We start from the raw sequence: 16,760 nt of genomic DNA, 5'->3' as shown, positions 1-16,760 counted from the left end.
CATTTTTGTCCAGGTTTTTTTCATGAAGCGGAAACAGTTTCCAAACCTACATGAACTGCGTGAAAAACATTTTGCCCCCAGTGTTAAAGCTGTGGCTTATCTCCGTTGAGTTCAATGTTTCTAGCCACACCCTCTACTGACACAGCTGCTCTCAATCAAGAAATCGCTTCATGCAATGCTGAGAAACTTTCGGTTTTGGCTGATTTTCACGGTGCAAGTGGACTAAAGTGGTAGTGTTGTGCCCGAAGGTAGACCACATTTCTGTGTCCGGTGAATCTGTGAAGGATGAACAGTGATGAGGTGCTTATCCAACTGTGGCTAAACTATATCATATGATGATATAGTTTAAAAAACAAATGTACCGTATTGGCTCATATCAGAGACTGACGAATCGGATGACGCGCTGACGAGTTTAGAGACTTGGAAATAGATTATTAAAATGTCTGTTGGAGAATTTTACAGTAAAGACACATACCGATTCTGACAGGAAGCAGCAGCGTTTCTAGAAACTGTAGTTAGGTCTCTCAGGGAAAGTACAGTACTATTCATTCTAAACAGTTTCTTCATATTGTGTGATTTCCTATACTGTTATAATTCCATTTGTGAAGGCAACACAAAACATTTATGACTAAGATTAATCTATGCGACTCTGTTATTACTAAATGGGAACGATTAAGCTTTTGGCTATTTACTGCTACCATGTTAGTTATGAAAGTATTTTAAGTGTTGGTTTAAACGGGGCCTACCTGAAAATATGACGTAGACCAAAGACCCTCTTGCAAGCTAGAGCCAGAGACATTACGGAACAAGTGAAGAAGAACGTAAATGGGATGAATCACTGTGGAAAAGTTTGGAGTGCCGTTTCTGCAGCTCCTGCGAACCACAGTGAGGGCCATTAGCCACAAACAGTGTGAAACATGGATCGGTAGTGAACCATCAGGCGTGGCCCGCCGACCAAAATTCCACCAACGTGGGAGCGACTCAAAAAGTCTCAAAAGACTTCACAAGATTCAACAGACTGCTTTCCTCACTTGCCTCAGTTTGGGCGAGTGTTCATGACCCACTCGATAAGACTGTGTCAGAGCACAATTGGCCGTCATGGCAGAATTCTCTAAGGAAAGTCATTGCTGAGCAAAAAGAACATCAAGGTTTGTCCCATTTTTAAAAAGAAAACCTTATGATGCTAATGAATAGAACCAAGTGTAAAAACAAGACAAAAGTTGAATCATTTGGAAGGTGTCGTGACCAATCATTGTTGCCATTAGAGATGACTAACTAAAAAGATGACTGAATGGTTCTGTCCGACTATGTATACTGTGAGGGTCTATATAAGGTGAGGGTCCTGTTTCTGGACCTAGAAGACTTGGTGGGATAAATAGAGCAATGGATTCTGCTATCCACCGCGTAACAGCCTGAAGGAAAATGCCAGGCGGTCTGTTTGTGACCTGCAGCTGAAGCAGGACCACGATCCAAATCACCCCAGCAAGTCCACCTCTCAATGGCTGAAGAATAATAAAGACTTAATATATTCTAGTCAAAATCCTATCCTCTTGAGGTGCTGTGGTATAACCTTAAAAAGGCAGTTCATGCTCAGAAACCCTCCAATGAGGGAGAATAACAACAATTCGGAGTCAAATTTCCTCCTCAGTTCAGCTCTGGTTATCGCTAACACGATTGCATTTGTTACTGCTGAAAGATGACCCAGACAGTATTATAACTTTTTCACACCGGCTCTTGTAGCTTTGGATTTAGTTTTCCATTTATAGTGAAAACTAAATAAATTTTAAAAGTTGCATGTTGTGTGTACACTTGTGTTATATTTAACTAATATAAAATCAATTGATGATCTGAATCATCCTAGTGTGACAAACACTCCAGATATGGAAGGGAGCAAATACTTTCCCACCCCACTGCGCATGACAAACAACCTCAGGTCAATGATATAATTGTTGTAACTGTTGTTCAAAAGGTTTTGGATGCATTCACACTTGGGCTCACCTTCAGTAATTGAGTCTTGTAGCATCGAAAATGAAGAGGCTTCTCTCTGCAAATTTTGGAACACTATTATGGTTCTCTCTGACAATGTGCTGTGGTTGTTTCTCGCCCTCTTCTGCAATGTGTCAACAGTTTCCTGCCCAGGCTACATTAACACTCCACTCACAGGTTTGTGTCTCGCTTCATGTGTTTGCATCACATTTCTTCATCGGTAGATGTGGCTTTCCCAAGATTCTCTTTTGAGGAAAATGAATGGGAGTCTGACAGACGGAGGTTCAGAATAAAATTCAGCTAAGAGAAGATGCTAATGAAAGATGGGTAGCAGAAAAAGGAGAAAAAAGAGAAAGAGAGCAGTTTGCCAGTCATATTTATATTTTTGGTGAGCATGCATGTAAGTGTTGTATGCAAGATCAAAGGCTTTGCGGAAGGCTTTAGTTAAACTCACACACACTGCTTTGCTTCAGTGTTTCGTTAAACTACAAATTAGGCAAGATAACTGTTGTTTAACAGTTATATATAAACCTCGGGTATGTGATTTCTCAACTCTGATTCCACCGTCATTGATCGGTAAGCGACAACATATTCACCTCAACACATAACAGGAGCACTACTGACCGTCCCTGATGTTTTGGAGCCGCTTGGACTGGAGGACCAACAGCATGAGGCTATTGAAGGTGGACCTGAAGTTCACAAACAGAATCCTTGCTTAGGTAGTGGGGCAGGCAGCCCCATGTTGTCTGTTCTCTTTGGTCTGTAAGCAAACTGCAGGGGGTCATTGATGCCCTTCAGATGTGTCAACACCGGCCTCAAAGGGTTTCATGACCACAGATGTCAGCGTGACTGGTGTTTACTCATTCAGTTCTATCAGGTTCAGTTGAGGTGCATACTAGTTGAATAAGGTTTTCCCGGCACATGCGAAGGAGACAAAAATATTTTAAGATTTTCTCATCTTTCTTGAGTGATGCTATCTTTTTTTTGATTCATCCATTCTTCTGACCCCAATTAAATTTCGAATTTAATTTAGTTATTTATTTAGAAAAATCAACAAGAGCATACACTCCATATGTCACAAATCACCTTCTTGCACCACACCTGACCCAAGTGGTTGGTCACACTCTCACAGAAAGGTCCCCATGTTTGCTGCAATATGATCATGTCCTAGTGAGCAGGGCATGCTTGTCAATGTGTTTTTCCGTGTCCTAGCACGAACTCCACTTCCTGTCTGTGGCATCGATGAATTTCAGTGTGGTGTCTGAAATTGTGCAACTGTGAGTCGGCTGGTCTCTTTCTTTCCACTTGTTTTTCCATTTTTAGGCACTGTAAGATGACCACCTGCACCGGGATGATGTAACTATATTCAATATTTGATGGCCAAATGCAGTCTTTGATTATTACTACGGGTAGTTGCATTGATTTGCCTTTGAATGTCTCTTTACCTCCGACCTAATCGCCTATGTGACTTAAGAGAGTATGGTCTTCTGATGAGAAAGAAGCAATGTGCTTGACTCTCAGCCAAGGTCAGAGTAGGAGCCCAGAGAGGCAACACCAGGATTCAAAAAGGAATTGAGAACGATATCATCTGACACAATTGTGAGCGACCTAAAGGTCACTTGGAAGATGATGATTAATGGTTGCAATGTAGTCATCAAAAAGAGCTGGCTGGACTCTGTTCTATCATCAGGTTAACCGTCCTTATGATGAATCTCGCTCGCTTGTCTGTGATGGGAAATCATTTGCGGTGCAGTTGTAGTGCCTGTGAGTTTTCTCTGCATTATTTTTTTATCCCACCGTTCGTCTCTTGACACAGTTATGTGTCTGTTAGAGGGTGATTCAATCTTAGTACGGCTTCTCTCTGCTGTGTTTGGGTGTGTGTTTGTCTTGCTTGCAGCTACATCTTGTGGCCTTCACAGTCCTCCAGAGAAGTTCCTGTCATTTTTCAACATGACAGTGGAGGCCCACGCAGGCTGGCCCCAGGTCTCCAGACTAATAGTGTCTGGACAGAATCTCCTGTTCCTCTTATTCTCTGCTTTCAGAAAAACCCGCAGAGACTTGATGTCTCCAGTGGAAGGCATGATTAAACATACCTCACTTGTCTCACGTGACTTCATAATTTATATTTCAGTCAAGTCTGTCTCATCCAACAACTACAAAATGCTACATCCCATGTAGCTCACACAGCTTCACCAATCGGGTGTCTGAAGACTGTAGTCACTATTTAAGTGTGAAAATAACAATTACAAACTTCTGCTTTATCCTCCTTTTTCTTAGCTCTCTTTCAAAGGACCCTGACGCCTCCTGGGGAAATCTTCCTTCCCAAGAGCGGCCAGATCTCTCCGGTAAGACACTGTCCACTTCCACTCCTTGACTGAACAGAGTATTCTCTAATTCTCTCAGTGGGTTTTAACAATGACAGTCTAAACTTTGCCCCCTGTGATAATGCTGTTACCATGGGCACACAGCACAATGCTCGCTACTGTTTTCCCCTCGAGGTTAATAGAAATGTCAGCAGGGCCACTAAAATAAAACGGCCCAGTGCACCAACAAGATAACAGCGTCTGAGAGAAAGATGGACACTTTCTTTTTTCATTTGATACTAATCTTGACTTCTCCATTGGGGTAGGGGCGTAAAGAAGTGCTGCAGCAGCACCTGAAGGGCAAAATAAAGCAGAAGAAACAGAGGTAATGTATGAATTAAAACTACCAAATACAGTATGTCCTCATGCCAAGACAGTAGGAGCAGGCCACTTTGTCTTTGTTTTCCTTTTCCCATCTGATAACTCTACAGTTACAATGTTTATTTATAATTGATTTTAGCATGCTGTAAAGAAACAGTGTGGTATGTTGCGATAGTATAGTAATCATAGTAGTCATCATACAAAAGAAGAGTTTTATGGGACATTTCCAAAAGCGTGGAACTATTTTGTTCATGACTGGAAACTATGAAATAGTAAATCTACTGCATTGCAATTCCTTATTTTTCTTGCAATGGACACCTAAAATTGCCCTATTACACTTGTCCATGCTTTAACAGTCAATCCATTAGGGTAAAATGTCAAATAATGACATTGTAACGTCTTGTGCTTTTCTTATTTTTTAAATTATTATATTGATTCATGTATATTTTATTATATTTTTATATTTCAGTTATTTTTGAGTTATTTATTTCTTTACTTATTTAGGTATTCCTGCATTTCCACATGTATTTATGTTTGCATTTCTGTGTCCTCTTTGTCAGAGGAAAAGTCATTGTAATGAAAATGTGGTGGGCAGTGCTATATCCACTCTTAAGTAGGATTGGTGTGATTGGTATATTGTTGATCAGTTGAAAACCAGAATGGAATCACTGACAGGCTGGTTTTGTCATTGTAGTCACTCATTCAGTGGAAATGAAGCGTTTCAACCGAGGAGACCGTTGTTTAGACTAAAACTAGATCTTTAACTAGAACTTTGAAAATGCTAACATTTGACAAATATCCACTATAACTGTGTGTGAGATAAAATCACAAAGGGGCCTTTTGAACTCCCTCTGTTGGTCCTCACTACTGAGGATGAGGACTGTCTGCTCATTGTATTGTAAATAATACAGCCGATCGTAATTCTGCACCTGTCTGATTACACCTCCATCTGTAGGCGTCAGCTATTTGTGTTCATGTTACAAATGCTTGTCCATGCAGAAAAAAGATGCTGCAAGAAAAACACAATGAGGACAACGAGTCTCCCCATGTTCCACCTGTCCAAGACCCTGACGTTGATGAGTACTCCACAGTAGCGGAGTGTGCCAGCATGGTGTCGAGCGCCAGCTTCACACAACCTGAAGTTGATGCCGTGCTGGGCTCAGTGACCTCTGCGCCCGCCGCTCAGGACGACTCTGTGCTCATGGTAGAGTGTGACATCTACTCAGAAACAGCAGACCTTTTGGCGGCCAAAAACACAGAGCGTGATATTTCACCATATGCGTGCTTCTATGGAGCTCCACATCACCAGGTCCTGAAAGTGGGCTGGCTGGACAAGCTGTCCCCCCAAGGGTAAGTGACTTCTGCAGCCAATGACTGTTATTAAAGTCTGGGCATTTAAACAACTTCTTTGCTGTAATGACTCATTACACTGGAAACCTGCAATTACACTGCAGCTCAGTCTGGTATTAATCTTTTACAGTAATGAGATCACTGCAGGTTTTTACCTCGATAAGCCCAAATATGCCGCTGCTTGGCATGTGACGCCAAACTTCCTGTTTCTCTGCAAGCCACTCTGAACTCTGCTGTGCGCCCCCAAGGGTCTGCTATCCTTTGATGATTATTTAAAACTGATAAATGCTGTTGCGAACAGAGGCCTGGAGCAGATTTATTCATAATGCATTATCAAGGCAAGAGGAAACACAAATTCAAGGGGTGCAGCGGGTGGGGGTTGGGGGGACCTTACTGAGATGCAGATGAAATTGCCTTTCAATTATTTTTACTCCAAAACTGTTTTCATCAATTATTTACCACCCTCATATTTCCTCCTTCACACCTGAATTTGTGAGCGATTTAACAGCCTGAAGGATTTCAAGTATCTATCATAAGCAGCTGAGGTTTGCACTACATGGAAAACATTAGTCAGCCAGTTTAGACAAATCTTACTCAATGTCCTAAATTCTAGGTAGGTACTGATGAGTTCATGCAGGGTGTTAATTGATGCCCAAGTTAAACGAATAGTTCCTTTAATGCTAAAGCGCTCTGCTTTGGTCCCTCTTAGCTGTTAATGTGGTGACACATGCTTCAATCACTGTAGAGTCTGAGCGCATAAACAGTGTACTATTGTTTTGTGGTGCATACAAGCTCGCTGAGATGCACATATCAGCATAAAGGAGCAACATGGCAAGAGCTGTGGTGACAGTATTGTTTTTGTAGTCTGTGAAGGGGCTTCATGTATCTGTTTGTTGGTCCAGAAAGCCCTCAGGTGGGCATCGTCCTTACACCTATACATATAAAATATGAGTCATAGTTACAAGTCCTCCTCAACCAAATGAGAGATATCTATATTAAATATGTATTTGCTGAGAAAAAAACAAAGTTTAGTTTAGCAAGTTTAGCTTACTTCACTCATCAGATTTTAGTACAATGCGTGTCTTAACTGCATTGGACTGAAAATTGGAAAGCAATAGTTTTCACGAATAATAGTAGCAATATCTGTCCTAAACTCTGAGGAAAAGAAAAGGTTGGACAAGTCAATGGCTAAAGTGGCTGTGGAAAAAAAACCCCAAAACAAAACATTACCCTGCTCAACTCAGACAAGGTCACAGGAGGAAACCATTGGGACAGGGAGACTGCATGTACTATACTGTAACAGCGAGGAATAGTACAAATCAATGTTTGGAGTGCAAAAATAAGAGGAAAGGGACAACGGAAAGGAAGAAATTAAAGAAAAGGTGCCTCAGTTTGCAAAAAGAACTGTGATTACTGAGAAAGAAACAGGATAAGAACTAGAGCGAGTGCACCATAAATGAGAGAATTGCAGTTTTAAATGTGTGTCCAACCTTGGTGGAGACAGAGGCGATATTCTCAAGGTTAGTAGCACAAGCAAGACGATGGGAAGAATATGATGACTTATGACTTATTGTGACAGAAAAAAATGGAATCTCAAACATGTAGACAAGGTGGGACACAGAAAAGCTTACCATGCTGGCCACCTGCTGAAAGTAAAACACCACAACCCAACTTTATATCCAACTTTATAACTCTGTATTCCAGAATCACAACTAATCACCAATGAACCCCCGAAGTGTGTAAGAGAGAGAGAAACAAGTGACATGCAGACAGCATTGGTGGGAGTTCCATGGTGGTGCAGTCCATTTGCAAAGTTTCAGGGTTTAGTGTACTTCCAGAACTTTGGAACAAGAGCATGCACTGACGATAGAATAGTCCGAAGTTGACAGTCTGCCTGGGAAAAGAAACTCCTGCAAGAAAGGGGCGGACATTATACATTTTTGAAATTCTTATTCTCTCTGCTCCTTTTCAATCCCTGACAGTTCATCGAACGTGAAGAGTGGTATGCCGCAAAGTGTATTGAAAACTTTGTCCTACATTTATTCCTGCTGTGACTCTTTCTCATCTTCATTGGTGATGAACGAGCCGTTTGGTTTAAACTGCCCTTCTTATTTTGCCTTGCAGAAAATGTGTTTTCCAGAAGAGGTGGGTGAGATTTGACGGGGAGAGCTTGGCTTACTACAATAATGACAAGGTAGGTGTAGCATTAAAACTTGTATGCTAATAGCTGCCAAATTCCAAACGGTAGCCTGCTGACAAACCCACAGGCCTGTACGTGTGCACTTGGCGTCGTCGAATCCATTCTGGGGTTACAGAAGCCTGAGCTGCTCAGCCAAGTTCTCCCCTTTATTGTCATCATCATCATCATTAGCTTGGCAGGCTAAAGAAAACGAGGGCAAGGACGGAGTGACATTACGCCATGCGTGACGAGCCAGCACTGTGCGCGCCTGCCTGGCCGCACTGTAAAGTACATTGATGTTGGCACCTGTCCAGTTCCCCAGGAAATGAAAAAGGAGGGGGGAGAAATGGGAGGGAGAGGAGGAGGAATCAGGTTTTGCCTCATCAGCATTTCTCCCTCTCTTTACCTCCGTTTTACCTTCCTTCATTCTCCGTCTGTGTGACAGTTTGAGATTTTGCTTAGCATTGCCTTCCTCATCATGAGGCAGTGCGAGGGAGGGAGGAAAAGGGTGGCGATGGAACGGTGAAGTGGGGGTGGAGTAAGGAGCAAAAAAAAGACGAGGCGGCAAATAAAATACATTTTCTGATAGGACCAACAAAGGCTTCATTACACGCGTAATAGCCAACGTAGTTTTGTTCGCAGAGGTTTATACGCCCCCTTTTTCAAATGGACTGCCTTAGAGTACATAACCCTGATTGTGCAGACTGTAGATCTCAAGTTCAAATCTCTTAGTACAGTACTTGAATATGTATCATTGTGGGCTGCATGACTCACTGCAGGAATGGTAGACATTTGTGCTGAGCGGAAGCATTACGTAAGCCGCTCGGCCTCCATGAAATCCCTCTGCAGGTGTAGCGGTGCTGATGAAGGAGCTCATGAAGAACGTTGTGTGGAGCAACTTCAGCACTTTTACAGCAACAGCGTCAACAATAGGATAAGCTCTGATATGAAAAAGCAGGCGTAGTCCACCTCATTCCATTTTCATGAAGATCCTTTTGATTGTAGTCGTGTCTCAAATTTGCTGATCTGAGTTTTGCTTTGCTAAAAGCTAGTGGTGTATGATCATTTTGCCAATTGATAAAATGCAGAAACTAAATTAGAGGGCAAAATTATTTATATTTATATTTACTCTGCTCAATGAATTCCGCCAATTTTCACTATAATCGCTGACATCCCTGCCGCCGAGCATGTGATGGTTCGGGTCTGCGTCGGAGTCTCGGACTCAACACTGCGCTTAGGTTTTCATTATTATCACGATGACTCATGAGTCTCTGGTCAGACGTTTCTTTCCTTCAGTGTGTCAAGCAGTCTATCCTGCCACAGTTGATGGAAACGGTGGGGGGGGTCAAGTCTTTGTTTTTTTCTAGCGATATACCTGTCAATCTCTGTTGTGCTGAAACCATGAAGCATCAAGCATACCTGGTCGTCAAATCAACAAGTGGAATAGGACCACAACTTGAAATAATAACTAAATTTCTTAAGTTAGAATTCCCTTTTGCAGATTTCCAGTGAATTTAAATACGTTTATACGTGTAATTTCTTTATTCGTGTAAATAATTTTCTTGGCCTTTTTCATTGAAGCCAAGTTTCTTGTTTACATTTTATACAAATGTATTAATCAAAGTATTATTAAAAATGAAGTATTGACATTCCATGTGAGCCAAGAGTATTTTTACTGTGTAGTTCAAGCCTGGCCAACCCGTGGCTCCCGAGCCACATGCGGCTCTTTTCCCAGTTTCATGCGGCTCTTCACCAAACTTTGTCATTCCCTAAACTAAACGTATGGCATGTGTTTCACCTGTTATTCATTGTCCTTCCATATTTGTAGGATGTGGCTCTTTTCAGCAACAAAGTAAAACAATGTGACTCTTAGCCTCTGACTGGTTGGCCACCCCTCTAAAAACAAACAAACAAACAATGAGTAACTACACAGCAGAACACAATCCTGAGGTCACACTGTGCCCATTTTTTTCCGGTCATATCAGGGGCCTAGTTTTGTCTTTCATACTATTTTGTGAGCTAACTGCTTCATTACTTTTCATCCCCACAAACTGTTGACCTCTTGGATGATGAAGGGAAAAGAACTGTGATGCCTGTGCTACAAGATACATCATATAATCTCCCGTTTCTAATTCTAAGTATCATTGACAGTCCTCAAAAACATTTTGAGCCTCAATTTCCATCAGCTCTGTGACCGTCCATTTTGGCTGCTTTGTTCTGATGGAAACAGTATCTGAAAACGGTGCTCTCCATTTCTGCATTACGTCTGGACCTTGCTGTGTATGTGTTCTGTAAATTCACCAAGAGGATGGAATAGAAAAGGCTTCTTCTGGCTGGAGTACAATATCAGCATGCATAATTCATAAAGGCAGAATGGGAAGCACTCTTGGGAAAACCTCTTAAAGAATATTTTACCTCATGTATTCACTCCACAACCTCTAACCTTGTCTGACATCTAGCGCTTTACCTTCGTGTTCGTGCTAATGACCCTTGTTAAAACTTGGACTGCGAACAAACACATTTGCGTGTCTGTGCGAGTGTGTGGGAGCGCTGACCCCGGTGCCCCCTCGCTGGGCTGGCTCATTTTCGCTGCAGCAGCACTGCACAAGAGCAATCAATGATGTGGGACCTGTCTGATGCCGCCTCGTTAATCACTAACTAATTATAGCTCAGCCAGCCCGCTTGAGCCCGCCCTTCTTTTTGCCTTTGTTTTTGTCTTTCTATTGCATTTGTTGCTTTATTTATCAGCGAACGCTCCATTGGAGGCGGATTGGGAATCGGCAGGGAGGCCGGAAAGTCAGCACTTTACTGTCTGTGTCGCTGTCAGTGATGTTCTTTTTTTGAGGGGATGAAAGTTTGTCTTTGTTGTGTGTGTGTTCCAGAGAGACTGAGCTTTTTTTTCTGGCGTCGTTTGGACTTTTTAAAAGTCACTCTGCCAATGTGACTCCCCCCCTCTGTGAGAGCACAGGGCCTTATCATGTTTTGGGTGAGCAGCGAGGGCAAACAGTCATTCAGTTTTGCATTTTGTGGCCAGCTGAGGCTCTCTGTTACCCCGCCGCCGCCGCCACCATGCTATCTTAAGGCTGCACGGACAGTTGGGAGTCTCTCAGTAATTATTTGTGTCAGGAGCTGAAATATGGCTCAGTGCTTTGTGCAGAAGTTGAATTTGTTCTCTTCTAGAGTTCTTGTTGAACTTTGTTGATACCAGAGTTCCAAAAACGAAGCCTGGCTGGAATGAAAACTGACTCAGAAGAAAGTCCTTCTCAGAAACAGCCCTTTGCACCACCTGCGAGTATTTACAAGTCAATCATTTGTGTCTTACTACGTAAATAGCAAAGAGGTCTGTCATCCTGCATGCCCTGCTCTTAAGTCATTGCTGTAAATGGTTTGGTTCAAAATATTAACAGGACAGTGACTATTTTATATTTACACAATTCCCAACTTTAGATCAGTATTGATCCTTGTGGTGCAACTTGGCCATGTTGCCAGTGATGCACATCCCCCCGTGTGTTCAGGTTGTTCGCTCTGACACTCATCCCGCTTTTGTAATCCAGAGCCATTGTGGAAGTCTCTCCACTGCCTAGTTTTCAATCGTCTTCACAGCGCACAGTTCCTATTAGCCCCAGGAACCTATCCAAGGTCCGTCCTCACTTCTCAAGCCCTACTTTTGTAGACCCCTGCCTCACCATCTTACAATGACTCAGTTCATTTCAAAGCTAGATCAATACATTTGTGGAAAAAAAGTTGTCAATTGTCAATTTTTTTGTTTATTTTCCTTTTAAACAATGAACAAACAAAAACAACTACCATAAATGCGCTTGTTTGTCTCTGTATAATGCAGGTATTTTTTAAATTTGTGCGAGCTGAAGAACCCTAAAAAAACACTCTGCTTGTTCTTTATCTTTCAACACTGGAAAAAACCTGGTAGTATTCTGAAATCCACCTGAATCTGTCGGCCCCACCACTGATCGCACTTAATCGCCGTCCCAGCTGGAAGGTCTCTCTGTCCCTGTGTGATGTTGTCATTACGATAGGGTAGGTGGCGTGGGAGAGTAGCCAGATCCCAAGTCTCACTTCTCCGGGCCTTACTGCGATGCATCCACACCGTCTCATCATCAACAGTTTCGTTTGATTTCGTCAAACCTGAAATATCCTAGGGGATGTTCGGGTCCAGGTCCTTTGAGTCCTTTGTCTGTCTGTCTGTCTGCGTGTGTGTGTGTGTGGATTGGTATGCGCATTTGCGAACAGTCCGGAGCCATACTTCAGGATATGGAGGTGAGAGATAGTGAGTTGGTGGGTGCGAAAGGCTTAGAGGGTGGGTGGTTGTGGGGATGGTGGGGGAATTGCGAGATACAAGGCCAAAGGGCAGATGAGCCTGTTGGATTGAAGATCAGTTCTCTACTGTGTCTGATTCTGCTAAGAGTTGCTTGCCAAGACTCAATTCTCCACCGCTTACTCCCACTGCTCAATGCGCCAACATTTGCTGGAACAAGCGGCTCTAATGTATCGATGCTTCTCATGATTCATGTTCACTGATCTTATCTGAACGCCTTGAGTCTTTCCCTTTCAAAATATACAGTTTTATTTAGCTATCGATTGGGCGATAACACAAAGTTGGCAGTGTGGTTAAGAAAACATTGCTGCCTGTGTTAGCAGTTAATCGTGGTTTATCACTTAGGCTAGAATGCAAAACCTTTGCATTGTGCACAACAGCCTCCACTCTCGAACCACTGCTGAGTTTAAATTTGTTTGATAACATTAAATTTGAATGTTAGTGCTGAATATGTGCGAGAGCGCAAACTACAAATCATTTGGAAGCTAACCATTTGCTGGTTCTTTTACTTCACTTAAGATGAAGCCAACACTCGATTGAAGAATCAGAATTCAGTCTTGTTTTATCATTTGTTTTTTCTGAAAATAAAACTAATAATAAAACTGGAACCCTGAGGTAGGAAGCACTTTAGTCTATTATTATGATTTTATAGCTATTATTATGGTTTTATCATAGTTAACCTGAATTACTGTATCTAGATAGAAACAAGCATGACCATCAGTTACTCAAAAATAGCCAAACATTTTCCAATGCAATTTCCCGGATGGGTTGAAAGTTGCCGAATTAAGATGGTTTGAGTTTGCGGATGTTCTGTTGCTTCTATTTCTGTATTTTAATGTATTTATGAATTAAAAAAAATACAATTTACTGCTGGTCAAGTGACCATGGCAGGAAACAGCAAAAAAAAAAAAAAGAAATAGGGAGAAAAAAAATGACTTAAACTAAAGCAGCAAAAGTTTGAGATCTCAGTGACAATGGCAGGTGGTGTCCAAGCGCTGTGGGGCTGTGGGAAACCCTGTTCAAAGCCTTTCTACTAGTATTACAGTCATGACCACTGAGTCAAGACCAAGGAGGGGCGAAGCCAATACCACGAACAAGACCAAACTCAATACAGAATGCATTACACTATTTGCTATCATGAATCCAAACGGACCTACAGAACACGTCCATAATCAAATTCTATCAAAGCTTGCTAATTTCCAAACAGAGTTTTTTCTGTTTGCAAATGATTAGAAATCTTCAGCATGGCAAAGACTATAATTGTAAAATAGTCAATTCAGAAACAAGACTAACTGTCAGTGCCATTGTTTTTGTTATGTTGTCGACCCCCTATTTTAACAGGGTTAAGCGAGCGTGGCCTCTTTTTAAAGATGACCTTTCACCTTATGAAGCGTATTAAAATGAAGTGGAAACATCGAAACAAATGGATAACACACAACACATCACGGAGGTGTACATGAACATGAAGGTTTTCGCTGTGTTATTTGTGGAAAAATCCCAAAAGCAACATCGTAGTAACTGAAGTCTGTTGCACGCAGAACTCAAGTCGCACTATGCGGCGGAATATATGAAAAGGTGGACTGTGTGAAGAAGTCTTGGATTGGAGACAGATCTACTTCTGATGATTACATTTTTTTACCGTCACCAATTCAGTTAATGACAAAACATTTTCTCTCTGTCTCTCTGCCACTTCATGATTGACTGCATCCTGGCGGACAACTCTGTTTAAGCATGCATGCAGTGATTCATTCAACAAGCATGTGCCCCGCTCCTGTTTAGAGGAAGCACCTGCCTCTCATGCAAGTCGCAGGCCTCTTCATGCATAGTTGCGAGGTAGCAACACCGTATTTTTCAGGTTTGGTTTTGTTGTTCTCCCTCTCATGCACGGCTGAACCAGAAATTTCATTGCTTGTGGGTCATTCTATCATCCTGGAGGGAACGTGCATTGAGTCTTTCCCAGTGGGAGAATTGCGGAGATTAATTATCTATCAAAGAACTAATAACACATCTGATTGCCTGTTTCATTTTGGGCTCCGAGGCTCAGAAAGTCATTTTCAACAACAGAATACGGTATAACAGGAAAAGGTTTGAATATAAAATGTGTTTTTCATTTGGCAGAATGCTGGTGGTAGTGTGTGAATAACCTGAAGAAAACCATCACGAGAATTCAGAGAACAGATGAAGCCCATCCTTTTTTTCCCCCCGACCTACTGAAGTAAAGTCATATGAGGTCTGGACTTGAAGCCATGACACGCGAGATCCGACTTGGCTTAGTGCAGGATAAGTTAAGTCATGCTTAAACAAAGCACTAAACTTCATGGATTTGTACTTCATGTCAGTTGGTTCATTGTTTATGAAGCAGACCTACTGTGTGATGTGGTGAATTTCTCCCCCTGTTCTATGGTGATTCGTGTGAACTTTGTGTCGTGTGGTGAGCCAGCTCAAATGCCATGTAAATTACATGTGCTGTCATTGAGACAATGTTTTCCTGAGCTGGTGCGGCAGAGTTGAGGACATTCCATGCCAGAAACCATCAAATTGCTGAAACAATTTGCCCCTATATTTGGTGCATCACCAATGTGATTGCAAAATGTGTGTAAATGGGTGAAGTTAAGCACCAGTGTGCACAAAATTATACGTCTTTATTTGTCCACTGACTATCCAGAAATCTAGGGAAAGTACTAACTTCATGACCTATGACAGTTCTCAAACCAGACTTATACATTTTTAAAGATGGAAACGTGTCAAATCATCATCTCTTAAATTCACCCAGACTGGCAATAGCGGGCCATATTATCATATTTTAATATTTAAATGCCTCTCTGAAGATATAATTAGATCCTTGGCACCTATAAAGAATATATAAAGCTTGTTTTTTTTTTCTTTGTTGTAAACAGCTTTGCTGCTTTAAAGGTCAACATTCCGAGACTTGGTTTAACAAGACTTGACACTTGACGTCTGTTGCTCCCTGAAGACTTATGAGTGCCGTCTGTAAAATCTTTAATGTGCCCCACTTGTGAGTGTCGTTGGGGATGCTTTGTTGCACATGAGTGGGAGGTAGTTTTCTCTGCAGCCAGTTGGTGTCCTCATTCCTCCACTGCAAGGCCACAGCCTTACAGGAGGCTCCTCAGCTCTCTGGTGCTCAAACTGGTTCCGCTCCCTTCACCCTCCTCCCTGCTTTCTCCACATGGTGCCTCGGTTATTGTCAGCTTTAGCTCCATTGCACTGCCTTAATTGTTTCCTGAAGTTTACGGGGCTGCTTTTTTGTTAAAGAATACACACATAGTTTTCACTGCGGAGTGTCGCTGCACTGCAGAATGACACAGGTTGGAAATGATAGGAGGGTAAAATGTAAGTGGATGCGGGAGTGAGGGAGCTGATAGTGGGCGGGAGGTGAAGCGAGGAGGTCAGAGCAATGAGAAAATGAGCTCGAAGTAACTCTTTGTTGGAGGGAGGTGACTCAGGTGCGTCTGTTATACCAGGAGGGAAGATAGTTTAGGCCTCATTGCTTCCCTAGTTGACTTTCCTTTTGATAGAGGTCTATAAACAGCAGGTGTGTGTTTGTGAAAGTGGGAGATTGTCTCAAACTCCCAAAAGAAGAATGGTGGCTCTGTGGTATTGAGTCACACTTTCACGCCGATAGATCAACACAGGGCTTTTACTCGTTGCTCCTCTCATCATAATTTCCACAGCATTTCTTAACTACTTAAAATAGCACTTGTCCATAATGGAACAACATAATATCAAAACTACGTACAGCAAAATCGGAAAAAAACTAAACTCCAGTGACAGTAAAATGGTGCATTGAAAAAAGGCTTGCTTGTCTTCTGCCATTAGATCTGGGGCATCCAAACTCTACCACAGAGGGCCACACCCTGTGCAGGTTTTTGTTCCAACCAGGAGTGAAAACAGACGATTGTCTGGTGCTGCTTGTTTCACCTGAGACTTGACTGGTTGAACAGTGTGTGCGGTTGGAACAAGGACCTGCACCACCTCGCCCCATTGAGGACCGGTTTGGACACGCCTGTAATTTTGACTGTTACCTGACCTGAGAGCTGAAGACTGAAGACTGTAAATCAAAACTTTCAAGTCATCATTGTCCAGGGGAACCAACTGTTATTGGCTGAATGTCTTCAAGTACATTGTGCGAGACAAAAAAACACTCTTCTGTATACATATCCAATCTACATTGCATGGCCGACATTTCATGCTAGACATTTTAGTTGAC

General features: G+C 42.2%; 1 protein-coding gene across 5 annotated transcripts in view; it reads left to right on the top strand.

Moving 5' to 3' along the window:
• arap2 (ArfGAP with RhoGAP domain, ankyrin repeat and PH domain 2) overlaps positions 1 to 16,760 on the top strand; it is a 125,916-nt gene that overhangs the window by 7,158 nt on the left and 101,998 nt on the right. For all 5 annotated transcript variants that reach the window (XR_008414182.1, XM_053859945.1, XM_053859941.1 and 2 more), the window contains exons 4-7: positions 4,264 to 4,331; positions 4,616 to 4,674; positions 5,670 to 6,020; positions 8,145 to 8,214. Coding sequence is in view for 4 of the 5 variants with exons in the window: in XM_053859945.1 (XP_053715920.1) it covers positions 4,264 to 4,331; positions 4,616 to 4,674; positions 5,670 to 6,020; positions 8,145 to 8,214 (548 nt within the window). In the remaining variant the exon portion in view is untranslated. The remainder of the gene's footprint in view (positions 1 to 4,263; positions 4,332 to 4,615; positions 4,675 to 5,669; positions 6,021 to 8,144; positions 8,215 to 16,760) is intronic.

Source organism: Synchiropus splendidus, chromosome 3, assembly GCF_027744825.2.
Source record: "Synchiropus splendidus isolate RoL2022-P1 chromosome 3, RoL_Sspl_1.0, whole genome shotgun sequence".
NCBI classification, from domain to species: Eukaryota; Metazoa; Chordata; class Actinopteri; order Syngnathiformes; family Callionymidae; genus Synchiropus; species Synchiropus splendidus.
The sequence above is the reverse complement of the archived record's forward strand: the minus strand, read 5'-3'. Positions and strand labels throughout refer to the sequence as shown.